Source organism: Bombina bombina, chromosome 4 (genome assembly GCF_027579735.1).
Source record: "Bombina bombina isolate aBomBom1 chromosome 4, aBomBom1.pri, whole genome shotgun sequence".
Classification (NCBI taxonomy): Eukaryota; Metazoa; Chordata; class Amphibia; order Anura; family Bombinatoridae; genus Bombina; species Bombina bombina.
In genome coordinates this window covers 1209763946-1209779551 of record NC_069502.1, presented here as the reverse complement: position 1 = coordinate 1209779551, position 15606 = coordinate 1209763946, and the positions used below count along the sequence as shown (strand labels likewise).

Sequence of the window (15606 nt, the reverse complement as noted above, 5' to 3'; positions counted from 1 at the left end):
AAAGGCTGGTGTCAGCTGACCCTGGTCATTTCCTAACAACACTTCAACCGGCAGATCTTTCACGACCCCAGCCTCTATTGTATGGGTTCCAGCTCCCCAATCCAAATGCACCCAAGTGGTGGGTAACCAATGTATTGCTCCCCCTGCCACCCAGATGAGGACAGTGCGTCCGGTCCTCCGCTTTGATTGAGCTCGATTTGACTTTATTAGGGTTAGGGTAGCTCCAGTGTCCCGTAACCCCTGAGCTGGTTGACTGTCTAATTGTACTAGCTGCCGGCGGTTATCCTGAGCAGCTGCTTGGATGGGGTCCACTTCATGGAGCACCCCCATACTTCTTGAGTCTCAAGGGGGTCTGCTCCTAAACCAATCAGTGGATGCTGGTTCCCTTCTGTAAACAAGCTCACTGGGGCAGGTTTTCCGGTCACCAGGTGGACAGCATCCCGCACAGGTCCTAGTGGGGGCCGGGTCCATACCTGCCGGGGTTTATCTTGTGTGCAATTTCTCTGGATGTGTCCTATCTGCTTGCATCTATAGCACCGGGGCCTGGAACCGCTGTTCAGGATTGCTGGGGTTCTGCTCCTCCCGCCTGGTGTCCTGGTGTTCATCAGCTGGGCGAGCAGCTTCGTCCACAGTTAGTGGTCTCCTGTCTCGGACCCAGTCTTTAACCTGTGAAGATGTGTAATCATAAAATTGCTCCAGAAGTAGCAGCTGCAGTGCATGCTCCAGGGTAGTTGCCTGGCACCACTGCATCCAGTTGTATGCGGCCCGGTGCATCCGGTAGGCCCATTCCACATGTGTCTTACTCCTTTTCTTTCATGTAATTAGCAAGAGTCCATGAGCTAGTGACGTATGGGATATACATTCCTACCAGGAGGGGCAAAGTTTCCCAAACCTCAAAATGCCTATAAATACACCCCTCACCACACCCACAATTCAGTTTTACAAACTTTGCCTCCGATGGAGGTGGTGAAGTAAGTTTGTGCTAGATTCTACGTTGATATGCGCTCCGCAGCAAGTTGGAGCCCGGTTTTCCTCTCAGCGTGCAGTGAATGTCAGAGGGATGTGAGGAGAGTATTGCCTATTTGAATGCAGTGATCTCCTTCTAAGGGGTCTATTTCATAGGTTCTCTGTTATCGGTCGTAGAGATTCATCTCTTACCTCCCTTTTCAGATCGACGATATACTCTTATATATACCATTACCTCTGCTGATTCTCGTTTCAGTACTGGTTTGGCTATCTGCTATATGTAGATGAGTGTCCTGGGGTAAGTAAGTCTTATTTTCTGTGACACTCCTAGCTATGGTTGGGCACTTTGTTTATAAAGTTCTAAATATATGTATTCAAACATTTATTTGCCTTGACTCAGAATGTTCAACTTTCCTTATTTTCAGACAGTCAGTTTCATATTTGGGATAATGCATTTTAATTTAACATTTTTTCTTACCTTAAAATTTGACTTTTTCCCTGTGGGCTGTTAGGCTCGCGGGGGCTGAAAATGCTTCATTTTATTGCGTCATTCTTGGCGCTGACTTTTTTGGCGCAAAAATTCTATTTCCGTTTCCGGCGTCATACGTGTCGCCGGAAGTTGCGTCATTTTTTGGCGTTATTTTGCGCCAAAAATGTCGGCGTTCCGGATGTGGCGTCATTTTTGGCGCCAAAAAGCATTTAGGCGCCAAATAATGTGGGCGTCTTATTTGGCGCGAAAAAATATGGGCGTCACTTTTTGTCTCCACATTATTTAAGTCTCATTTTTTATTGCTTCTGGTTGCTAGAAGCTTGTTCTTTGGCATTTTTTCCCATTCCTGAAACTGTCATTTAAGGAATTTGATCAATTTTGCTTTATATATATGTTGTTTTTTCTCTTACATATTGCAAGATGTCTCACGTTGCATCTGAGTCAGAAGATACTACAGGAAAATCGCTGTCAAGTGCTGAATCTACCAAAGCTAAGTGTATCTGCTGTAAACTTTTGGTAGCTATTCCTCCAGCTGTTGTTTGTATTGATTGTCATGACAAACTTGTTAAAGCAGATAATATTTCCTTTAGTAAAGTACCATTGCCTGTTGCAGTTCCTTCAACATCTAAGGTGCAGAATGTTCCTGATAATATAAGAGATTTTGTTTCTGAATCCATAAAGAAGGCTATGTCTGTTATTTCTCCTTCTAGTAAACGTATAAAATCTTTTAAAACTTCTCTCCCTACAGATGAATTTTTAACTGAACATCATCATTCTGATTCTGATGATTCCTCTGGTTCAGAGGATTCTGTCTCAGAGGTTGATGCTGATAAATCTTCATATTTATTTAAAATGGAATTTATTCGTTCATTACTTAAAGAAGTACTAATTGCTTTAGAAATAGAGGATTCTGGTCCTCTTGATACTAATTCTAAACGTTTAGATAAGGTATTTAAAGCTCCTGTGGTTATTCCAGAAGTTTTTCCTGTTCCTAATGCTATTTCTGCAGTAATTTCCAAAGAATGGGATAATTTGGGTAATTCATTTACTCCTTCTAAACGTTTTAAGCAATTATATCCTGTGCCGTCTGACAGATTAGAATTTTGGGACAAGATCCCTAAAGTTGATGGGGCTATTTCTACCCTTGCTAAACGTACTACTATTCCTACGTCAGATGGTACTTCGTTTAAGGATCCTCTAGATAGGAAAATTGAGTCCTTTCTAAGAAAAGCTTATCTGTGTTCAGGTAATCTTCTTAGACCTGCTATATCTTTGGCTGATGTTGCTGCAGCTTCAACTTTTTGGTTGGAAACTTTAGCGCAACAAGTAACACATCGTGATTCTCATGATATTATTATTCTTCTTCAGCATGCTAATAATTTTATCTGTGATGCCATTTTTGATATTATCAGAGTTGATGTCAGGTTTATGTCTCTAGCTATTTTAGCTAGAAGAGCTTTATGGCTTAAAACTTGGAATGCTGATATGGCTTCTAAATCAACTTTACTTTCCATTTCTTTCCAGGGTAACAAATTATTTGGTTCTCAGTTGGATTCCATTATTTCAACTGTTACTGGTGGGAAAGGAACTTTTTTACCACAGGATAAAAAATCTAAAGGTAAAAACAGGGCTAATAATCGTTTTCGTTCCTTTCGTTTCAACAAAGAACAAAAGCCTGATCCTTCATCCTCAGGAGCAGTTTCAGTTTGGAGACCATCTCCAGTCTGGAATAAATCCAAGCCAGCTAGAAAGGCAAAGCCTGCTTCTAAGTCCACATGAAGGTGCGGCCCTCATTCCAGCTCAGCTGGTAGGGGGCAGGTTACGTTTTTTCAAGGAAATTTGGATCAATTCTGTTCACAATCTTTGGATTCAGAGCATTGTTTCAGAAGGGTACAGAATTGGTTTCAAGTTGAGACCTCCTGCAAAGAGATTTTTTCTTTCCCGTGTCCCAGTAAATCCAGTAAAAGCTCAAGCATTTCTGAAATGTGTTTCAGATCTAGAGTTGACTGGAGTAATTATGCCAGTTCCAGTTCCGGAACAGGGGATGGGGTTTTATTCAAATCTCTTCATTGTACCAAAGAAGGAGAATTCTTTCAGACCAGTTCTGGATCTAAAAATATTGAATCGTTATGTAAGGATACCAACGTTCAAGATGGTAACTGTAAGGACTATCTTACCTTTTGTTCAGCAAGGGAATTATATGTCCACAATAGATTTACAGGATGCATATCTGCATATTCCGATTCATCCAGATCATTATCAGTTCCTGAGATTCTCGTTTCTGGACAAGCATTACCAGTTTGTGGCTCTGCCGTTTGGCCTAGCTACAGCTCCAAGAATTTTTACAAAGGTTCTCGGTGCCCTGCTGTCTGTAATCAGAGAACAGGGTATTGTGGTATTTCCTTATTTGGACGATATCTTGGTACTTGCTCAGTCTTTACATTTAGCAGAATCTCATACGAATCGACTTGTGTTGTTTCTTCAAGATCATGGTTGGAGGATCAATTTACCAAAAAGTTCTTTGATTCCTCAGACAAGGGTAACCTTTCTGGGTTTCCAGATGGATTCAGTGTCCATGACTCTGTCTTTAACAGACAAGAGACGTCTAAAGTTGATTACAACTTGTCGAAACCTTCAGTCACAATTATTCCCTTCGGTAGCCTTATGCATGGAAATTCTAGGTCTTATGACTGCTGCATCGGACGCCATCCCCTTTGCTCGTTTTCACATGCGACCTCTTCAGCTCTGTATGCTGAAGAAATGGTGCAAGGATTACACGAAGATATCTCAATTAATATCTTTAAAACCGATTGTTCGACACTCTCTAACATGGTGGACAGATCACCATCGTTTAATTCAGGGGGCTTCTTTTGTGCTTCCGACCTGGACTGTAATTTCAACAGATGCAAGTCTCACAGGTTGGGGAGCTGTGTGGGGATCTCTGACGGCACAAGGAGTTTGGGAATCTCAGGAGGTGAGATTACCGATCAATATTTTGGAACTCCGTGCAATTTTCAGAGCTCTTCAGTTTTGGCCTCTTCTGAAGAGAGAATCGTTCATTTGTTTTCAGACAGACAATGTCACAACTGTGGCATACATCAATCATCAAGGAGGGACTCACAGTCCTCTGGCTATGAAAGAAGTATCTCGAATTTTGGTTTGGGCGGAATCCAGCTCCTGTCTAATCTCTGCGGTTCATATCCCAGGTGTAGACAATTGGGAAGCGGATTATCTCAGTCGCCAAACGTTGCATCCGGGCGAATGGTCTCTTCACCCAGAGGTATTTCTTCAGATTGTTCAAATGTGGGAACTTCCAGAAATAGATCTGATGGCGTCCCATCTAAACAAGAAACTTCCCAGGTATCTGTCCAGATCCCGGGATCCTCAGGCGGAGGCAGTGGATGCATTATCACTTCCTTGGAAGTATCATCCTGCCTATATCTTTCCGCCTCTAGTTCTTCTTCCAAGAGTAATCTCCAAGATTCTGAAGGAATGCTCGTTTGTTCTGCTGGTAGCTCCGGCATGGCCTCACAGGTTTTGGTATGCGGATCTTGTCCGGATGGCCTCTTGCCAACCGTGGACTCTTCCGTTAAGACCAGACCTTCTGTCACAAGGTCCTTTTTTCCATCAGGATCTGAAATCCTTAAATTTAAAGGTATGGAGATTGAACGCTTGATTCTTGGTCAAAGAGGTTTCTCTGACTCTGTGATTAATACTATGTTACAGGCTCGTAAATCTGTATCTCGAGAGATATATTATAGAGTCTGGAAGACTTATATTTCTTGGTGTCTTTCTCATCATTTTTCCTGGCATTCTTTTAGAATACCGAGAATTTTACAGTTCCTTCAGGATGGTTTAGATAAGGGTTTGTCCGCAAGTTCTTTGAAAGGACAAATCTCTGCTCTTTCTGTTCTTTTTCACAGAAAGATTGCTATTCTTCCTGATATTCATTGTTTTGTACAAGCTTTGGTTCGTATAAAACCTGTCATTAAGTCAATTTCTCCTCCTTGGAGTTTGAATTTGGTTCTGGGAGCTCTTCAAGCTCCTCCGTTTGAACCTATGCATTCATTGGACATTAAATTACTTTCTTGGAAAGTTTTGTTTCTTTTGGCCATCTCTTCTGCCAGAAGAGTTTCTGAATTATCTGCTCTTTCTTGTGAGTCTCCTTTTCTGATTTTTCATCAGGATAAGGCGGTGTTGCGAACTTCTTTTGAATTTTTACCTAAAGTTGTGAATTCCAACAACATTAGTAGAGAAATTGTGGTTCCTTCATTATGTCCTAATCCTAAGAATTCTAAGGAGAAATCGTTGCATTCTTTGGATGTTGTTAGAGCTTTGAAATATTATGTTGAAGCTACGAAATCTTTTCGTAAGACTTCTAGTCTATTTGTTATCTTTTCCGGTTCTAGAAAAGGCCAGAAAGCTTCTGCCATTTCTTTGGCATCTTGGTTGAAATCTTTAATTCATCTTGCCTATGTTGAGTCGGGTAAAACTCCGCCTCAGAGAATTACAGCTCATTCTACTAGGTCAGTTTCTACTTCCTGGGCGTTTAGGAATGAAGCTTCGGTTGACCAGATCTGCAAAGCAGCAACTTGGTCCTCTTTGCATACTTTTACTAAATTCTACCATTTTGATGTATTTTCTTCTTCTGAAGCAGTTTTTGGTAGAAAAGTACTTCAGGCAGCGGTTTCAGTTTGAATCTTCTGCTTATGTTTTTCGTTAAACTTTATTTTGGGTGTGGATTATTTTCAGCAGGAATTGGCTGTCTTTATTTTATCCCTCCCTCTCTAGTGACTCTTGTGTGGAAAGATCCACATCTTGGGTAGTCATTATCCCATACGTCACTCGCTCATGGACTCTTGCTAATTACATGAAAGAAAACATAATTTATGTAAGAACTTACCTGATAAATTCATTTCTTTCATATTAGCAAGAGTCCATGAGGCCCGCCCTTTTTTTGTGGTGGTTATGATTTTGTATTAAGCACAATTATTCCAATTCCTTATTTTTTATGCTTTCGCACTTTTTTTATCACCCCACTTCTTGGCTATTCGTTAAACTGAATTGTGGGTGTGGTGAGGGGTGTATTTATAGGCATTTTGAGGTTTGGGAAACTTTGCCCCTCCTGGTAGGAATGTATATCCCATACGTCACTAGCTCATGGACTCTTGCTAATATGAAAGAAATGAATTTATCAGGTAAGTTCTTACATAAATTATGTTTTTCCGCAGATCTCTAAATGTTCTGCGGTAGGCCTCCGGATTAATGGCATAACGGGCCAGCAGTCTTTCTTTTACCCGGCTGTGGTCCAAGCTATCATCATCAGGAACTGCCTGGTAAGCTTCAGCAGCTCTCCCCGTCAACTTACTGGCCAAAATTGTAACCCAGTCTGTGGAAACCACACCTTGTAGAGTACACTGCCTCTCAAAGTCCTGCAGGTATGCATCAATGTCCCCCTCTTCCTCGTTGAAAACTTTAAATGCAGCAAAGGGCAGCTTCTTTGTTCCTTTGTTGCCCCCCTGGCAAGAAGAAGCCCCGTTTCCTGGCAGATGCTGTATTTCAGCCATGCAGAGCCTAAACTCTCTCTCTCTGCCTGCTGCATGGCCCCAAAAGGGCCAATCGTGCTCGGACTTCCCGCTGAAAATCTGACTCACCAGGGGTCTCCAAGAGCGGTGGGCAGGACTGGTCACCTTCCATTAGATCAGCAATTAGAGTGTCTTTGAATTTATTTTTGGCTGATCTTCCTTGGGTTTCCAACAAATCCTTAAGGGTGCTTCGCTTTAGGACCCGGTACAGCTGCTCCATCCACTATTCAGCTGCTACTCGTGAAGGATATCCTGATGGAGATCAGATCCCAGTGGTGGTTTGGACCTTCCCTGTACAGAAGGGATGATCCCACCGATCCTACACTTAACAACTTTGCTGGGGTGCTCTTTGCCACCTCCTGCTGGCCAGGAGTTGAATATCCCACTAGCAATTGGAATGACGTTTTGGACTCTCCATGCCCGGAAAGAAATTTCTCAGGTAAGCATAAATTTTGTTTTTACTGTGTTCCTGTGCTGAATAAACCAAGGGCCTATTAGCCAGTGAGTCCCAGGACTCATTTGTACACAAACATGCACCTGTGAGTTTTACTTTACATTTTAATAGAACTGAGCAGTTTTTTATGCAAAAATATTTTTAGTAAGTTTAACTGCTGCTCTTTTATATACTGTACATGTTAGATAAAGTAAGTACTGCGCTCCTGTAATGTGATTGTAAATAAACAGAGCAATTTCTAGGTGTGTTATAGCTCAATGACGTCATTTACACTATTATTTATTTTAGCTTTTTATTATTAAAGGCACATGAAACCCCACATCTATACGTGCAGCCACCAATCAGTCGCTAGCTCTCAGCTCCTGAGCCTACCTAGCTATGCTTTTCAACAAAGGATATAAAGATAACTGAGCAAATTGGTTTATAGAAGTAAACTAGAATGTTTAGTGAAATTGTATGCTAGATCTGAATAAAGAAGAGAAAATGCCAGGTTTCATGTCTTTTTAAGATTGAGATTTCATGTTATTCTGTAAATAAAAATAAATATATTCTGTATCATAACTCATGGGTGAAATACAGGATACATCAGGGTATTTTATGAATAATATACCGTAAATGCCTCATTTGTGGCTGTCTATACAGCAAAAGATTTACAAAATTGGAAAATGGGATAGACTGCACGAATGGTAGGGGATGTATGCTCACCTTTAAAACGTTATTCCAAATGTTATGAAAAAATGAATTCTAGAGTAAGGTGGCGCAATGTTGGTTGCTATTCCCAATGTAGTGGTTATATATTGTTTAAAAATAGTGGGTCATTATACACCCCTCTATCTATATATTCCTTATGAAATAAGTACTGAACAAATGTATATGTAAAAATTAAAACAGGTTTATTATATTCTATGTAGAATATTAAAACAATAAAAAATGGTTATAAAGGCTTGACACCGGTGTCGACTATACAGACAATGTTACATTAAAAAAGACAACAAATGTATCTATGGAATTATACAATCGTATCTATAAAATTATACAGACATAGATATAAAAGGTATCTTTAGATTCATATACAGAGGGTCATATATGTAGTGAGCAATGCATTGATTCTCCAATGGACAGATTTGTTACAGTCTTTGGTCTATTGGCAGTGATTGTTTTAAAGCGCAAATGGGATGCAGTGCTGATTTCCTATTTTGTGAGTAGATGAAATATATCTTTTTACCTTACAGTGTATCTGTCCGATTACACTTAAATAATGTAGGTCTGTGTTGTAGAATGGTCAGCCCAAACAGATTCTTTGAGTTCTCCTCCTTACGGTCAGTGACCGTTTGTGGATTGGTTATTTGACCGCTCTTTCTAAGATGATTCCTCGGCTGTGTTAGCTTGTGGTCCGTAATTGACCGCTTTGTTGTGCTGGTGATCTTCCTATTGTGAATCCTTGCTGTTCCTCGGTAGCTGGTAATAAGGGTGGTCTTTGACCAGACACCAATCCAGGGGGCTAGTTGTTCGATGATTGTTCCTTCTTTCGGTCAGTGACCGATCGCTTGCTTTGGTGTAGTGGCTCCTCCTGCAGGGTCCCCTTGTGATCTGTTCCATGCGGTTAAATGTATGCCGCTTTTTTATGAAGTTCACAGTTAGAAGTTCTTGTGATAATCTTTAGTGCCGGCAAGTGGGTGCAACGCTAATTAAAGTAGCGGTTGATTTTGCCAGGTTGAGTCGAAAAAGAAATAGTGTTGCAAAAGGGAACTTGGTGAGCTCCGTTAGTTGCTTGGTTTTTTTCACCACAATCAGTAGGTATAGGATAGGAAGATCACCAGCACAACAAAGCGGTCAATTACGGACCACAAGCTAACACAGCCGAGGAATCATCTTAGAAAGAGCGGTCAAATCACCAACCCACAAACGGTCACTGACCGTAAGGAGGAGAACTCAAAGAATCTGTTTGGGCTGACCATTCTACAACACAGACCTACATTATTTAAGTGTAATCGGACAGATACACTGTAAGGTAAAAAGATATATTTCATCTACTCACAAAATAGGAAATCAGCACTGCATCCCATTTGCGCTTTAAAACAATCACTGCCAATAGACCAAAGACTGTAACAAATCTGTCCATTGGAGAATCAATGCATTGCTCACTACATATATGACCCTCTGTATATGAATCTAAAGATACCTTTTATATCTATGTCTGTATAATTTTATAGATACGATTGTATAATTCCATAGATACATTTGTTGTCTTTTTTAATGTAACATTGCCTGTATAGTCGACACCGGTGTCAAGCCTTTTTAACCATTTTTTATTGTTTTAATATTCTACATAGAATATAATAAACCTGTTTTAATTTTTACATATATATTTGTTCAGTACTTATTTCATAAGGAATATATAGATAGAGGGTGTATAATGACCCACTATTTTTAAACAAAATATAACCACTACATTGGGAATAGCAACCAACATTGCGCCACCTTACTCTAGAATTCATTTATACAGTAAAAGACCCTTGTCCTGCTATATTTGTATTCACAGGTCTAATTGCATGGTACTGTGTATGATCATGTTTTCAGTGCTGCACAATGGCGCTTTATAAGTAATTAAACAGTAAGTGCATGTTTGTTTACTGCTGATTCCTGGGCATAGATAACCCCCTGTCTGATAAAGGCAGCTCCCTTCACTCTATTGGCGGGGATGGGACATGCCCTGTAAACATAGGTACAAAAAGTTACATTAAAGGGACAGTATACACCAATTTTCATATAACTGTATATGATAGATACTACTATAAAGAATAATATGCACAGATACTGATCTAAAAATCCAGTATAAAACAGTTTAAAAACTTACTTAGAAGCTTCCAGTTTAGCTCTGTTTAAAAGGTCACTGGAACACCCAATGCAAGTGGGAAATAGCAGACACCCCCTCCCCCTTCCTTTGCATATGAAAAGACTCTTTACAAAAACAGAAGCAAGCTGGGGTAGGTATACGTCAGTATTCTCCTAAAATTTTGGGGCTTGGTTAGGAGTCTGAAAATCAGAGCAATGTTATTTAAAATTAAGCAAAATTATACATTTAAAAAAACAAAAAAAACTGTATGGGCTATATAAATGGATCATCTACAAAACATTTATGCAAAGAAAAATCTAGTGTATAATGTCCCTTTAAACAAGCAAAATACTGGATTTTATTACAAAAATACTTTTTTTGTCCCATAAATAATTTTGATAAAATATTTTGGCATAATATATCTTGTTCAAATGTTTAAATAAAACCGATAATTTTCATGATGTTTTGAGAGATTTGTTATAGAAAGTTATAACGTAAATAAAAATTCTACCATACGCGCACTAATGTAAATGTGTGAGCCTGTTGTGTGTGTTACCTCATTCAGATGTCTGTTACTTATGTATTTAGATGATTCGTGTGTTTCTTTCCATCCTTTAGAAGTGTATTTGTGCTTATAGTCTATATACATATTTCTGTTTTCCCATTTTCCCAGAAGGCACTGCTGAAGGATCGCGACTCAGAGCTGTTATATTTTGCCGATGTTTGCGCGGGGCCTGGGGGCTTCTCAGAGTATGTGCTGTGGAGGAAAAAGTGGCATGCCAAAGGCTTTGGGATGACGTTAAAGGGACCCAACGACTTTAAGCTAGAGGATTTCTATTCTGCTCCCAGTGAGATCTTCGAGCCGTATTATGGTGAGTCTGTATTAAACGTATGTTTCAGTATTTCTATTTGTTATTTTCAGGAACATGACAATAGTTATACAAATCAGTTGTGTGTAGTTAATAGCTTTTATTTTATAGTAACCTTCACTTTATGAGCAGGGCTGTATAAAATAAGTCTTCTTCTTGTGGGCCCTTACTCAATTTACATTTATTTGATCTGTTAAATATTCTGTATGATGCTGGCTTTCCTGCTGTTATGTGCTTGTAAGACACTAACCATTACCCACATGCACAATATCCACTACCCACTGAACACGCACATGCACACAAAGACCACACACACCAAAACCTACACAAGCATACATGAGTACTCTACCCACTTCATGCACAGACACGCAGGCACACCTCACACACTGCACAGACTTGTGCAGAAAAAGACTATGCAGACACACAGTCACCTACACCTCACACACCACACTGACACTCACAGACACACATCTACAATTAATACACCACACTGACACACACACCTTAACCACACACACTCCACTGACACGCCAGACACAGACACACACACTCCACTGACATGCCAGACACACACACTCACACCTCACACACTCCACTGACATGCCAGACACACGCACTCACACACTCCACTGACACACCAGACACACACACACCCTCCACGGACATGCCAGACACACACACACACACACCTTTAACACCTCACACACTACACTGACATGCCAGACACATACACACCAAACTGACACACCTACACTTCACATACCACACTGACACACATACCTAGACCTAACACACCACACTGACATACACAGACACACATACAGCTACACTTCACACATCACACTAACACACATACATACACCTCACACACCACACAGACACACATACCTAGACCTAACACACCACACTGACATGCACAGACACACACACAGCTACACACCACACTAACACACATACATGCACCTCACACACCGCACAGACACACACACAGCTACACTTCACACACCACACTGACACACATACATACCTACATCTCACACACCACACAGATTCCTACACCACACAGACACACATACACACCTACACCTCACACACCACACAGACACACATACACACCTACACCTCACACATCACACTAACACACATACATACACCTCACACACCACACAGACACACATACACACCTACACCTCACACACCACACTGACACACATACATTCCTACACCTCACACACCACACAGACAAACATACACACAACCACCTCACACACCACACAGACAAACACTCATACCTACATCTCACACACCACACAGGCACACACACTTACATCTCACACACCACACTGACACAGATACCTACATATTACACAGGCACACACACCTACATCTCACACAGATACCTACACCTCACAGACACACACACCTATACCTCACACACCTCACAGACACACACACCTATACCTACACCTCACAGACACACACACCTACACCCCACACAGACACACACACCTACACCTCACACACCACACAGACACAGATACCTACACCTCACACACCACACAGGCACACACACCTACATCTCACACAGATACCTACACCTCACAGACACACACACCTATACCTCACACACCTCAGACACACACACCTATACCTACACCTCACAGACACACACACCTACACCCCACACAGACACACACACCTACACCCCACACACCTACACCTCACAGACACACACACCTACACCACACAGACACAGATACCTACACCTCAGACACGCACACCTACACCTTACACACCTCAGACACAGATACCTACACCTCACACACCACACTGACACATACATACCTACACCTCATACAGATACCTACACCTCACACACCTCACAGACACACACACCTACACACTACACAGACACAGATAGCTACACCTCACACACCACACAGACACAGATAGCTACACCTCACACACCACACAGACACACACACCTACACCTCTCATACACACACACACCTACACCTTACACACCTCACAGACACACACACCACACAGACACACACCTACACCTTACACACCACACAGACACACATGCATCAACACTATTTCTTGTTGACGTATTGCTGCTTTCTCTCTGCAGGTGAGGGAGGGGTGGATGGAGATGGAGACATCACCCGACCAGAGAACATCACTGCCTTCCGAAACTTTGTCCTGGACAATACTGAGCACAAGGGCGTACATTTCATGATGGCAGATGGTGTAAGTTATATTAGCGCACAGCAGCAAAATGATTATAGTTCTGTACTTTTAAATAATAATAATTACAAAAGTTGTGTGTGTGTGGGGGGGGGGAATACTATGAAGCTACAACATAAAACGTACAAGAAGAAAAAAACTATTTTAAATAAATCTTCTAGGATAAATATTATAGGAAATATCTTGCACTCGTAACACTTATGTTTTTTTGAGCATAATCTTTTATGAATCCAACATTTCAGCCCTAAGATAGGTCCTTGGTCATGGTTATCAAGCAAAAAAGTAAAATGAGGCTTACGTGCAAGGTGTTTGCTATATTGTGTTTTGAGGTCCTAGCAGTAATTGTGCACTAGATATGAGTTAAAAATAATGTTAGTAATAATTATGATGATGTGCTATATATATATATATATATATATATATATATATATATATATTATATCTGTGTGTGTATATAAATATATATATGTGTGTGTATATAAATATATATATGTGTGTGTATATAAATATATATATGTGTGTGTATATATATATATATATAAATAACAATGGCATTGTTTATTTTGTATTGTGAAATGTGCTGCTGTATTTGTTTGTTGCCTAGAACAATTACATTACAGTAAGTGACTTGTAGAGTAGGGTGTGTGTGTGAAGTGGGTTGCTAAGCTAGCAAGTGAGTGAGCGAGTAGGTGTAGAGAATGGGAAGTGCTCAACGAGTGAGTGAATGCTGAGCAGGGAGTGACGCAAAGTGTTGAGTGAGTGACACAGAATGCTGAGCAGGGAGTGACGCAAAGTGTTGAGTGAGTGACACAGAATGCTGATCAAGAAGTGGAGCGGAGTGCTGAGGGAGCGAGTGATGCAGAATGCTGAGCGAGGGCGTGACGCAGAGTGCTGAGCGAGGGCGTGGCGCAGAGTGCTGAGCGAGGGCGTGACGCAGAGTGCTGAGCGAGGGCGTGACGCAGAGTGCTGAGCGAGGGCGTGACGCAGAGTGCTGAGCGAGGGCGTGACGCAGAGTGCTGAGCGAGGGCGTGACGCAGAGTGCTGAGCGAGGGCGTGACGCAGAGTGCTGAGCGAGGGCGTGACGCAGAGTGCTGAGCGAGGGCGTGACGCAGAGTGCTGAGCGAGGGCGTGACGCAGAGTGCTGAGCGAGGGCGTGACGCAGAGTGCTGAGCGAGGGCGTGACGCAGAGTGCTGAGCGAGGGCGTGACGCAGAGTGCTGAGCGAGTGCTTTGTGAGCGAGTGACACAGAATGCTGATCAAGAAGTGGAGCGGAGTGCTGAGGGAGCGAGTGATGCAGAATGCTGAGAGAGGGCGTGACGCAGAATGCTGAGCGAGGGCGTGACGCAGAATGCTGAGCGAGGGCGTGACGCAGGGTGCTGAGCGAGGGCGTGACGCAGGGTGCTGAGCGAGGGCGTGATGCAGAATGCTGAGCGAGGGCGTGACGCAGGGTGCTGAGCGAGGGCGTGACGCAGGGTGCTGAGCGAGGGCGTGACGCAGGGTGCTGAGCGAGGGCGTGAAGCAGGGTGCTGAGCGAGGGCGTGACGCAGGGTGCTGAGCGAGGGCGTGACGCAGGGTGCTGAGCGAGGGCGTGACGCAGGGTGCTGAGCGAGGGCGTGACGCAGGGTGCTGAGCGAGGGCGTGACGCAGGGTGCTGAGCGAGGGCGTGACGCAGGGTGCTGAGCGAGGGCGTGACGCAGGGTGCTGAGCGAGGGCGTGACGCAGGGTGCTGAGCGAGGGCGTGACGCAGGGTGCTGAGCGAGGGCGTGACGCAGGGTGCTGAGCGAGGGCGTGACGCAGAGGGCTGAGCGAGGGCGTGACGCAGGGTGCTGAGCGAGGGCGTGACGCTGAGGGAGGGCATGACGCTGAGCGAGGGCGTGACGCTGAGCGAGGGCGTGACGCTGAGCGAGGGCGTGACGCTGAGCGAGGGCGTGACGCTGAGCGCTGAGCGAGGGCGTGATGCAGAGCGCTGAGCGAGTGACACACAATGCTTAGCAGGGAGTGGGGTTGAGTGCTTTGTGAGCGAGTGATGCCGAATGCTGAGCAGGGAGTGGCGTGGAGTTAGCAAGGGACACCGAATGCTGAGCAGGGAGTTTCTTGGAGTGCTGAGTGAGCGAGTGACACAGAATGCTTAGCAGGGAGTGGTGCGGAGTGCTGAG

General features: G+C 42.9%; 1 protein-coding gene across 5 annotated transcripts in view; it reads left to right on the top strand.

Moving 5' to 3' along the window:
- Nucleotides 1-15606, top strand: part of CMTR1 (cap methyltransferase 1) — a 392012-nt gene that overhangs the window by 153513 nt on the left and 222893 nt on the right. For all 5 annotated transcript variants that reach the window (XM_053712701.1, XM_053712702.1, XM_053712699.1 and 2 more), the window contains 2 exons: nucleotides 11005-11203; nucleotides 13335-13453. In XM_053712701.1, coding sequence (XP_053568676.1) covers nucleotides 11005-11203; nucleotides 13335-13453 — 318 coding nt within the window. The remainder of the gene's footprint in view (nucleotides 1-11004; nucleotides 11204-13334; nucleotides 13454-15606) is intronic.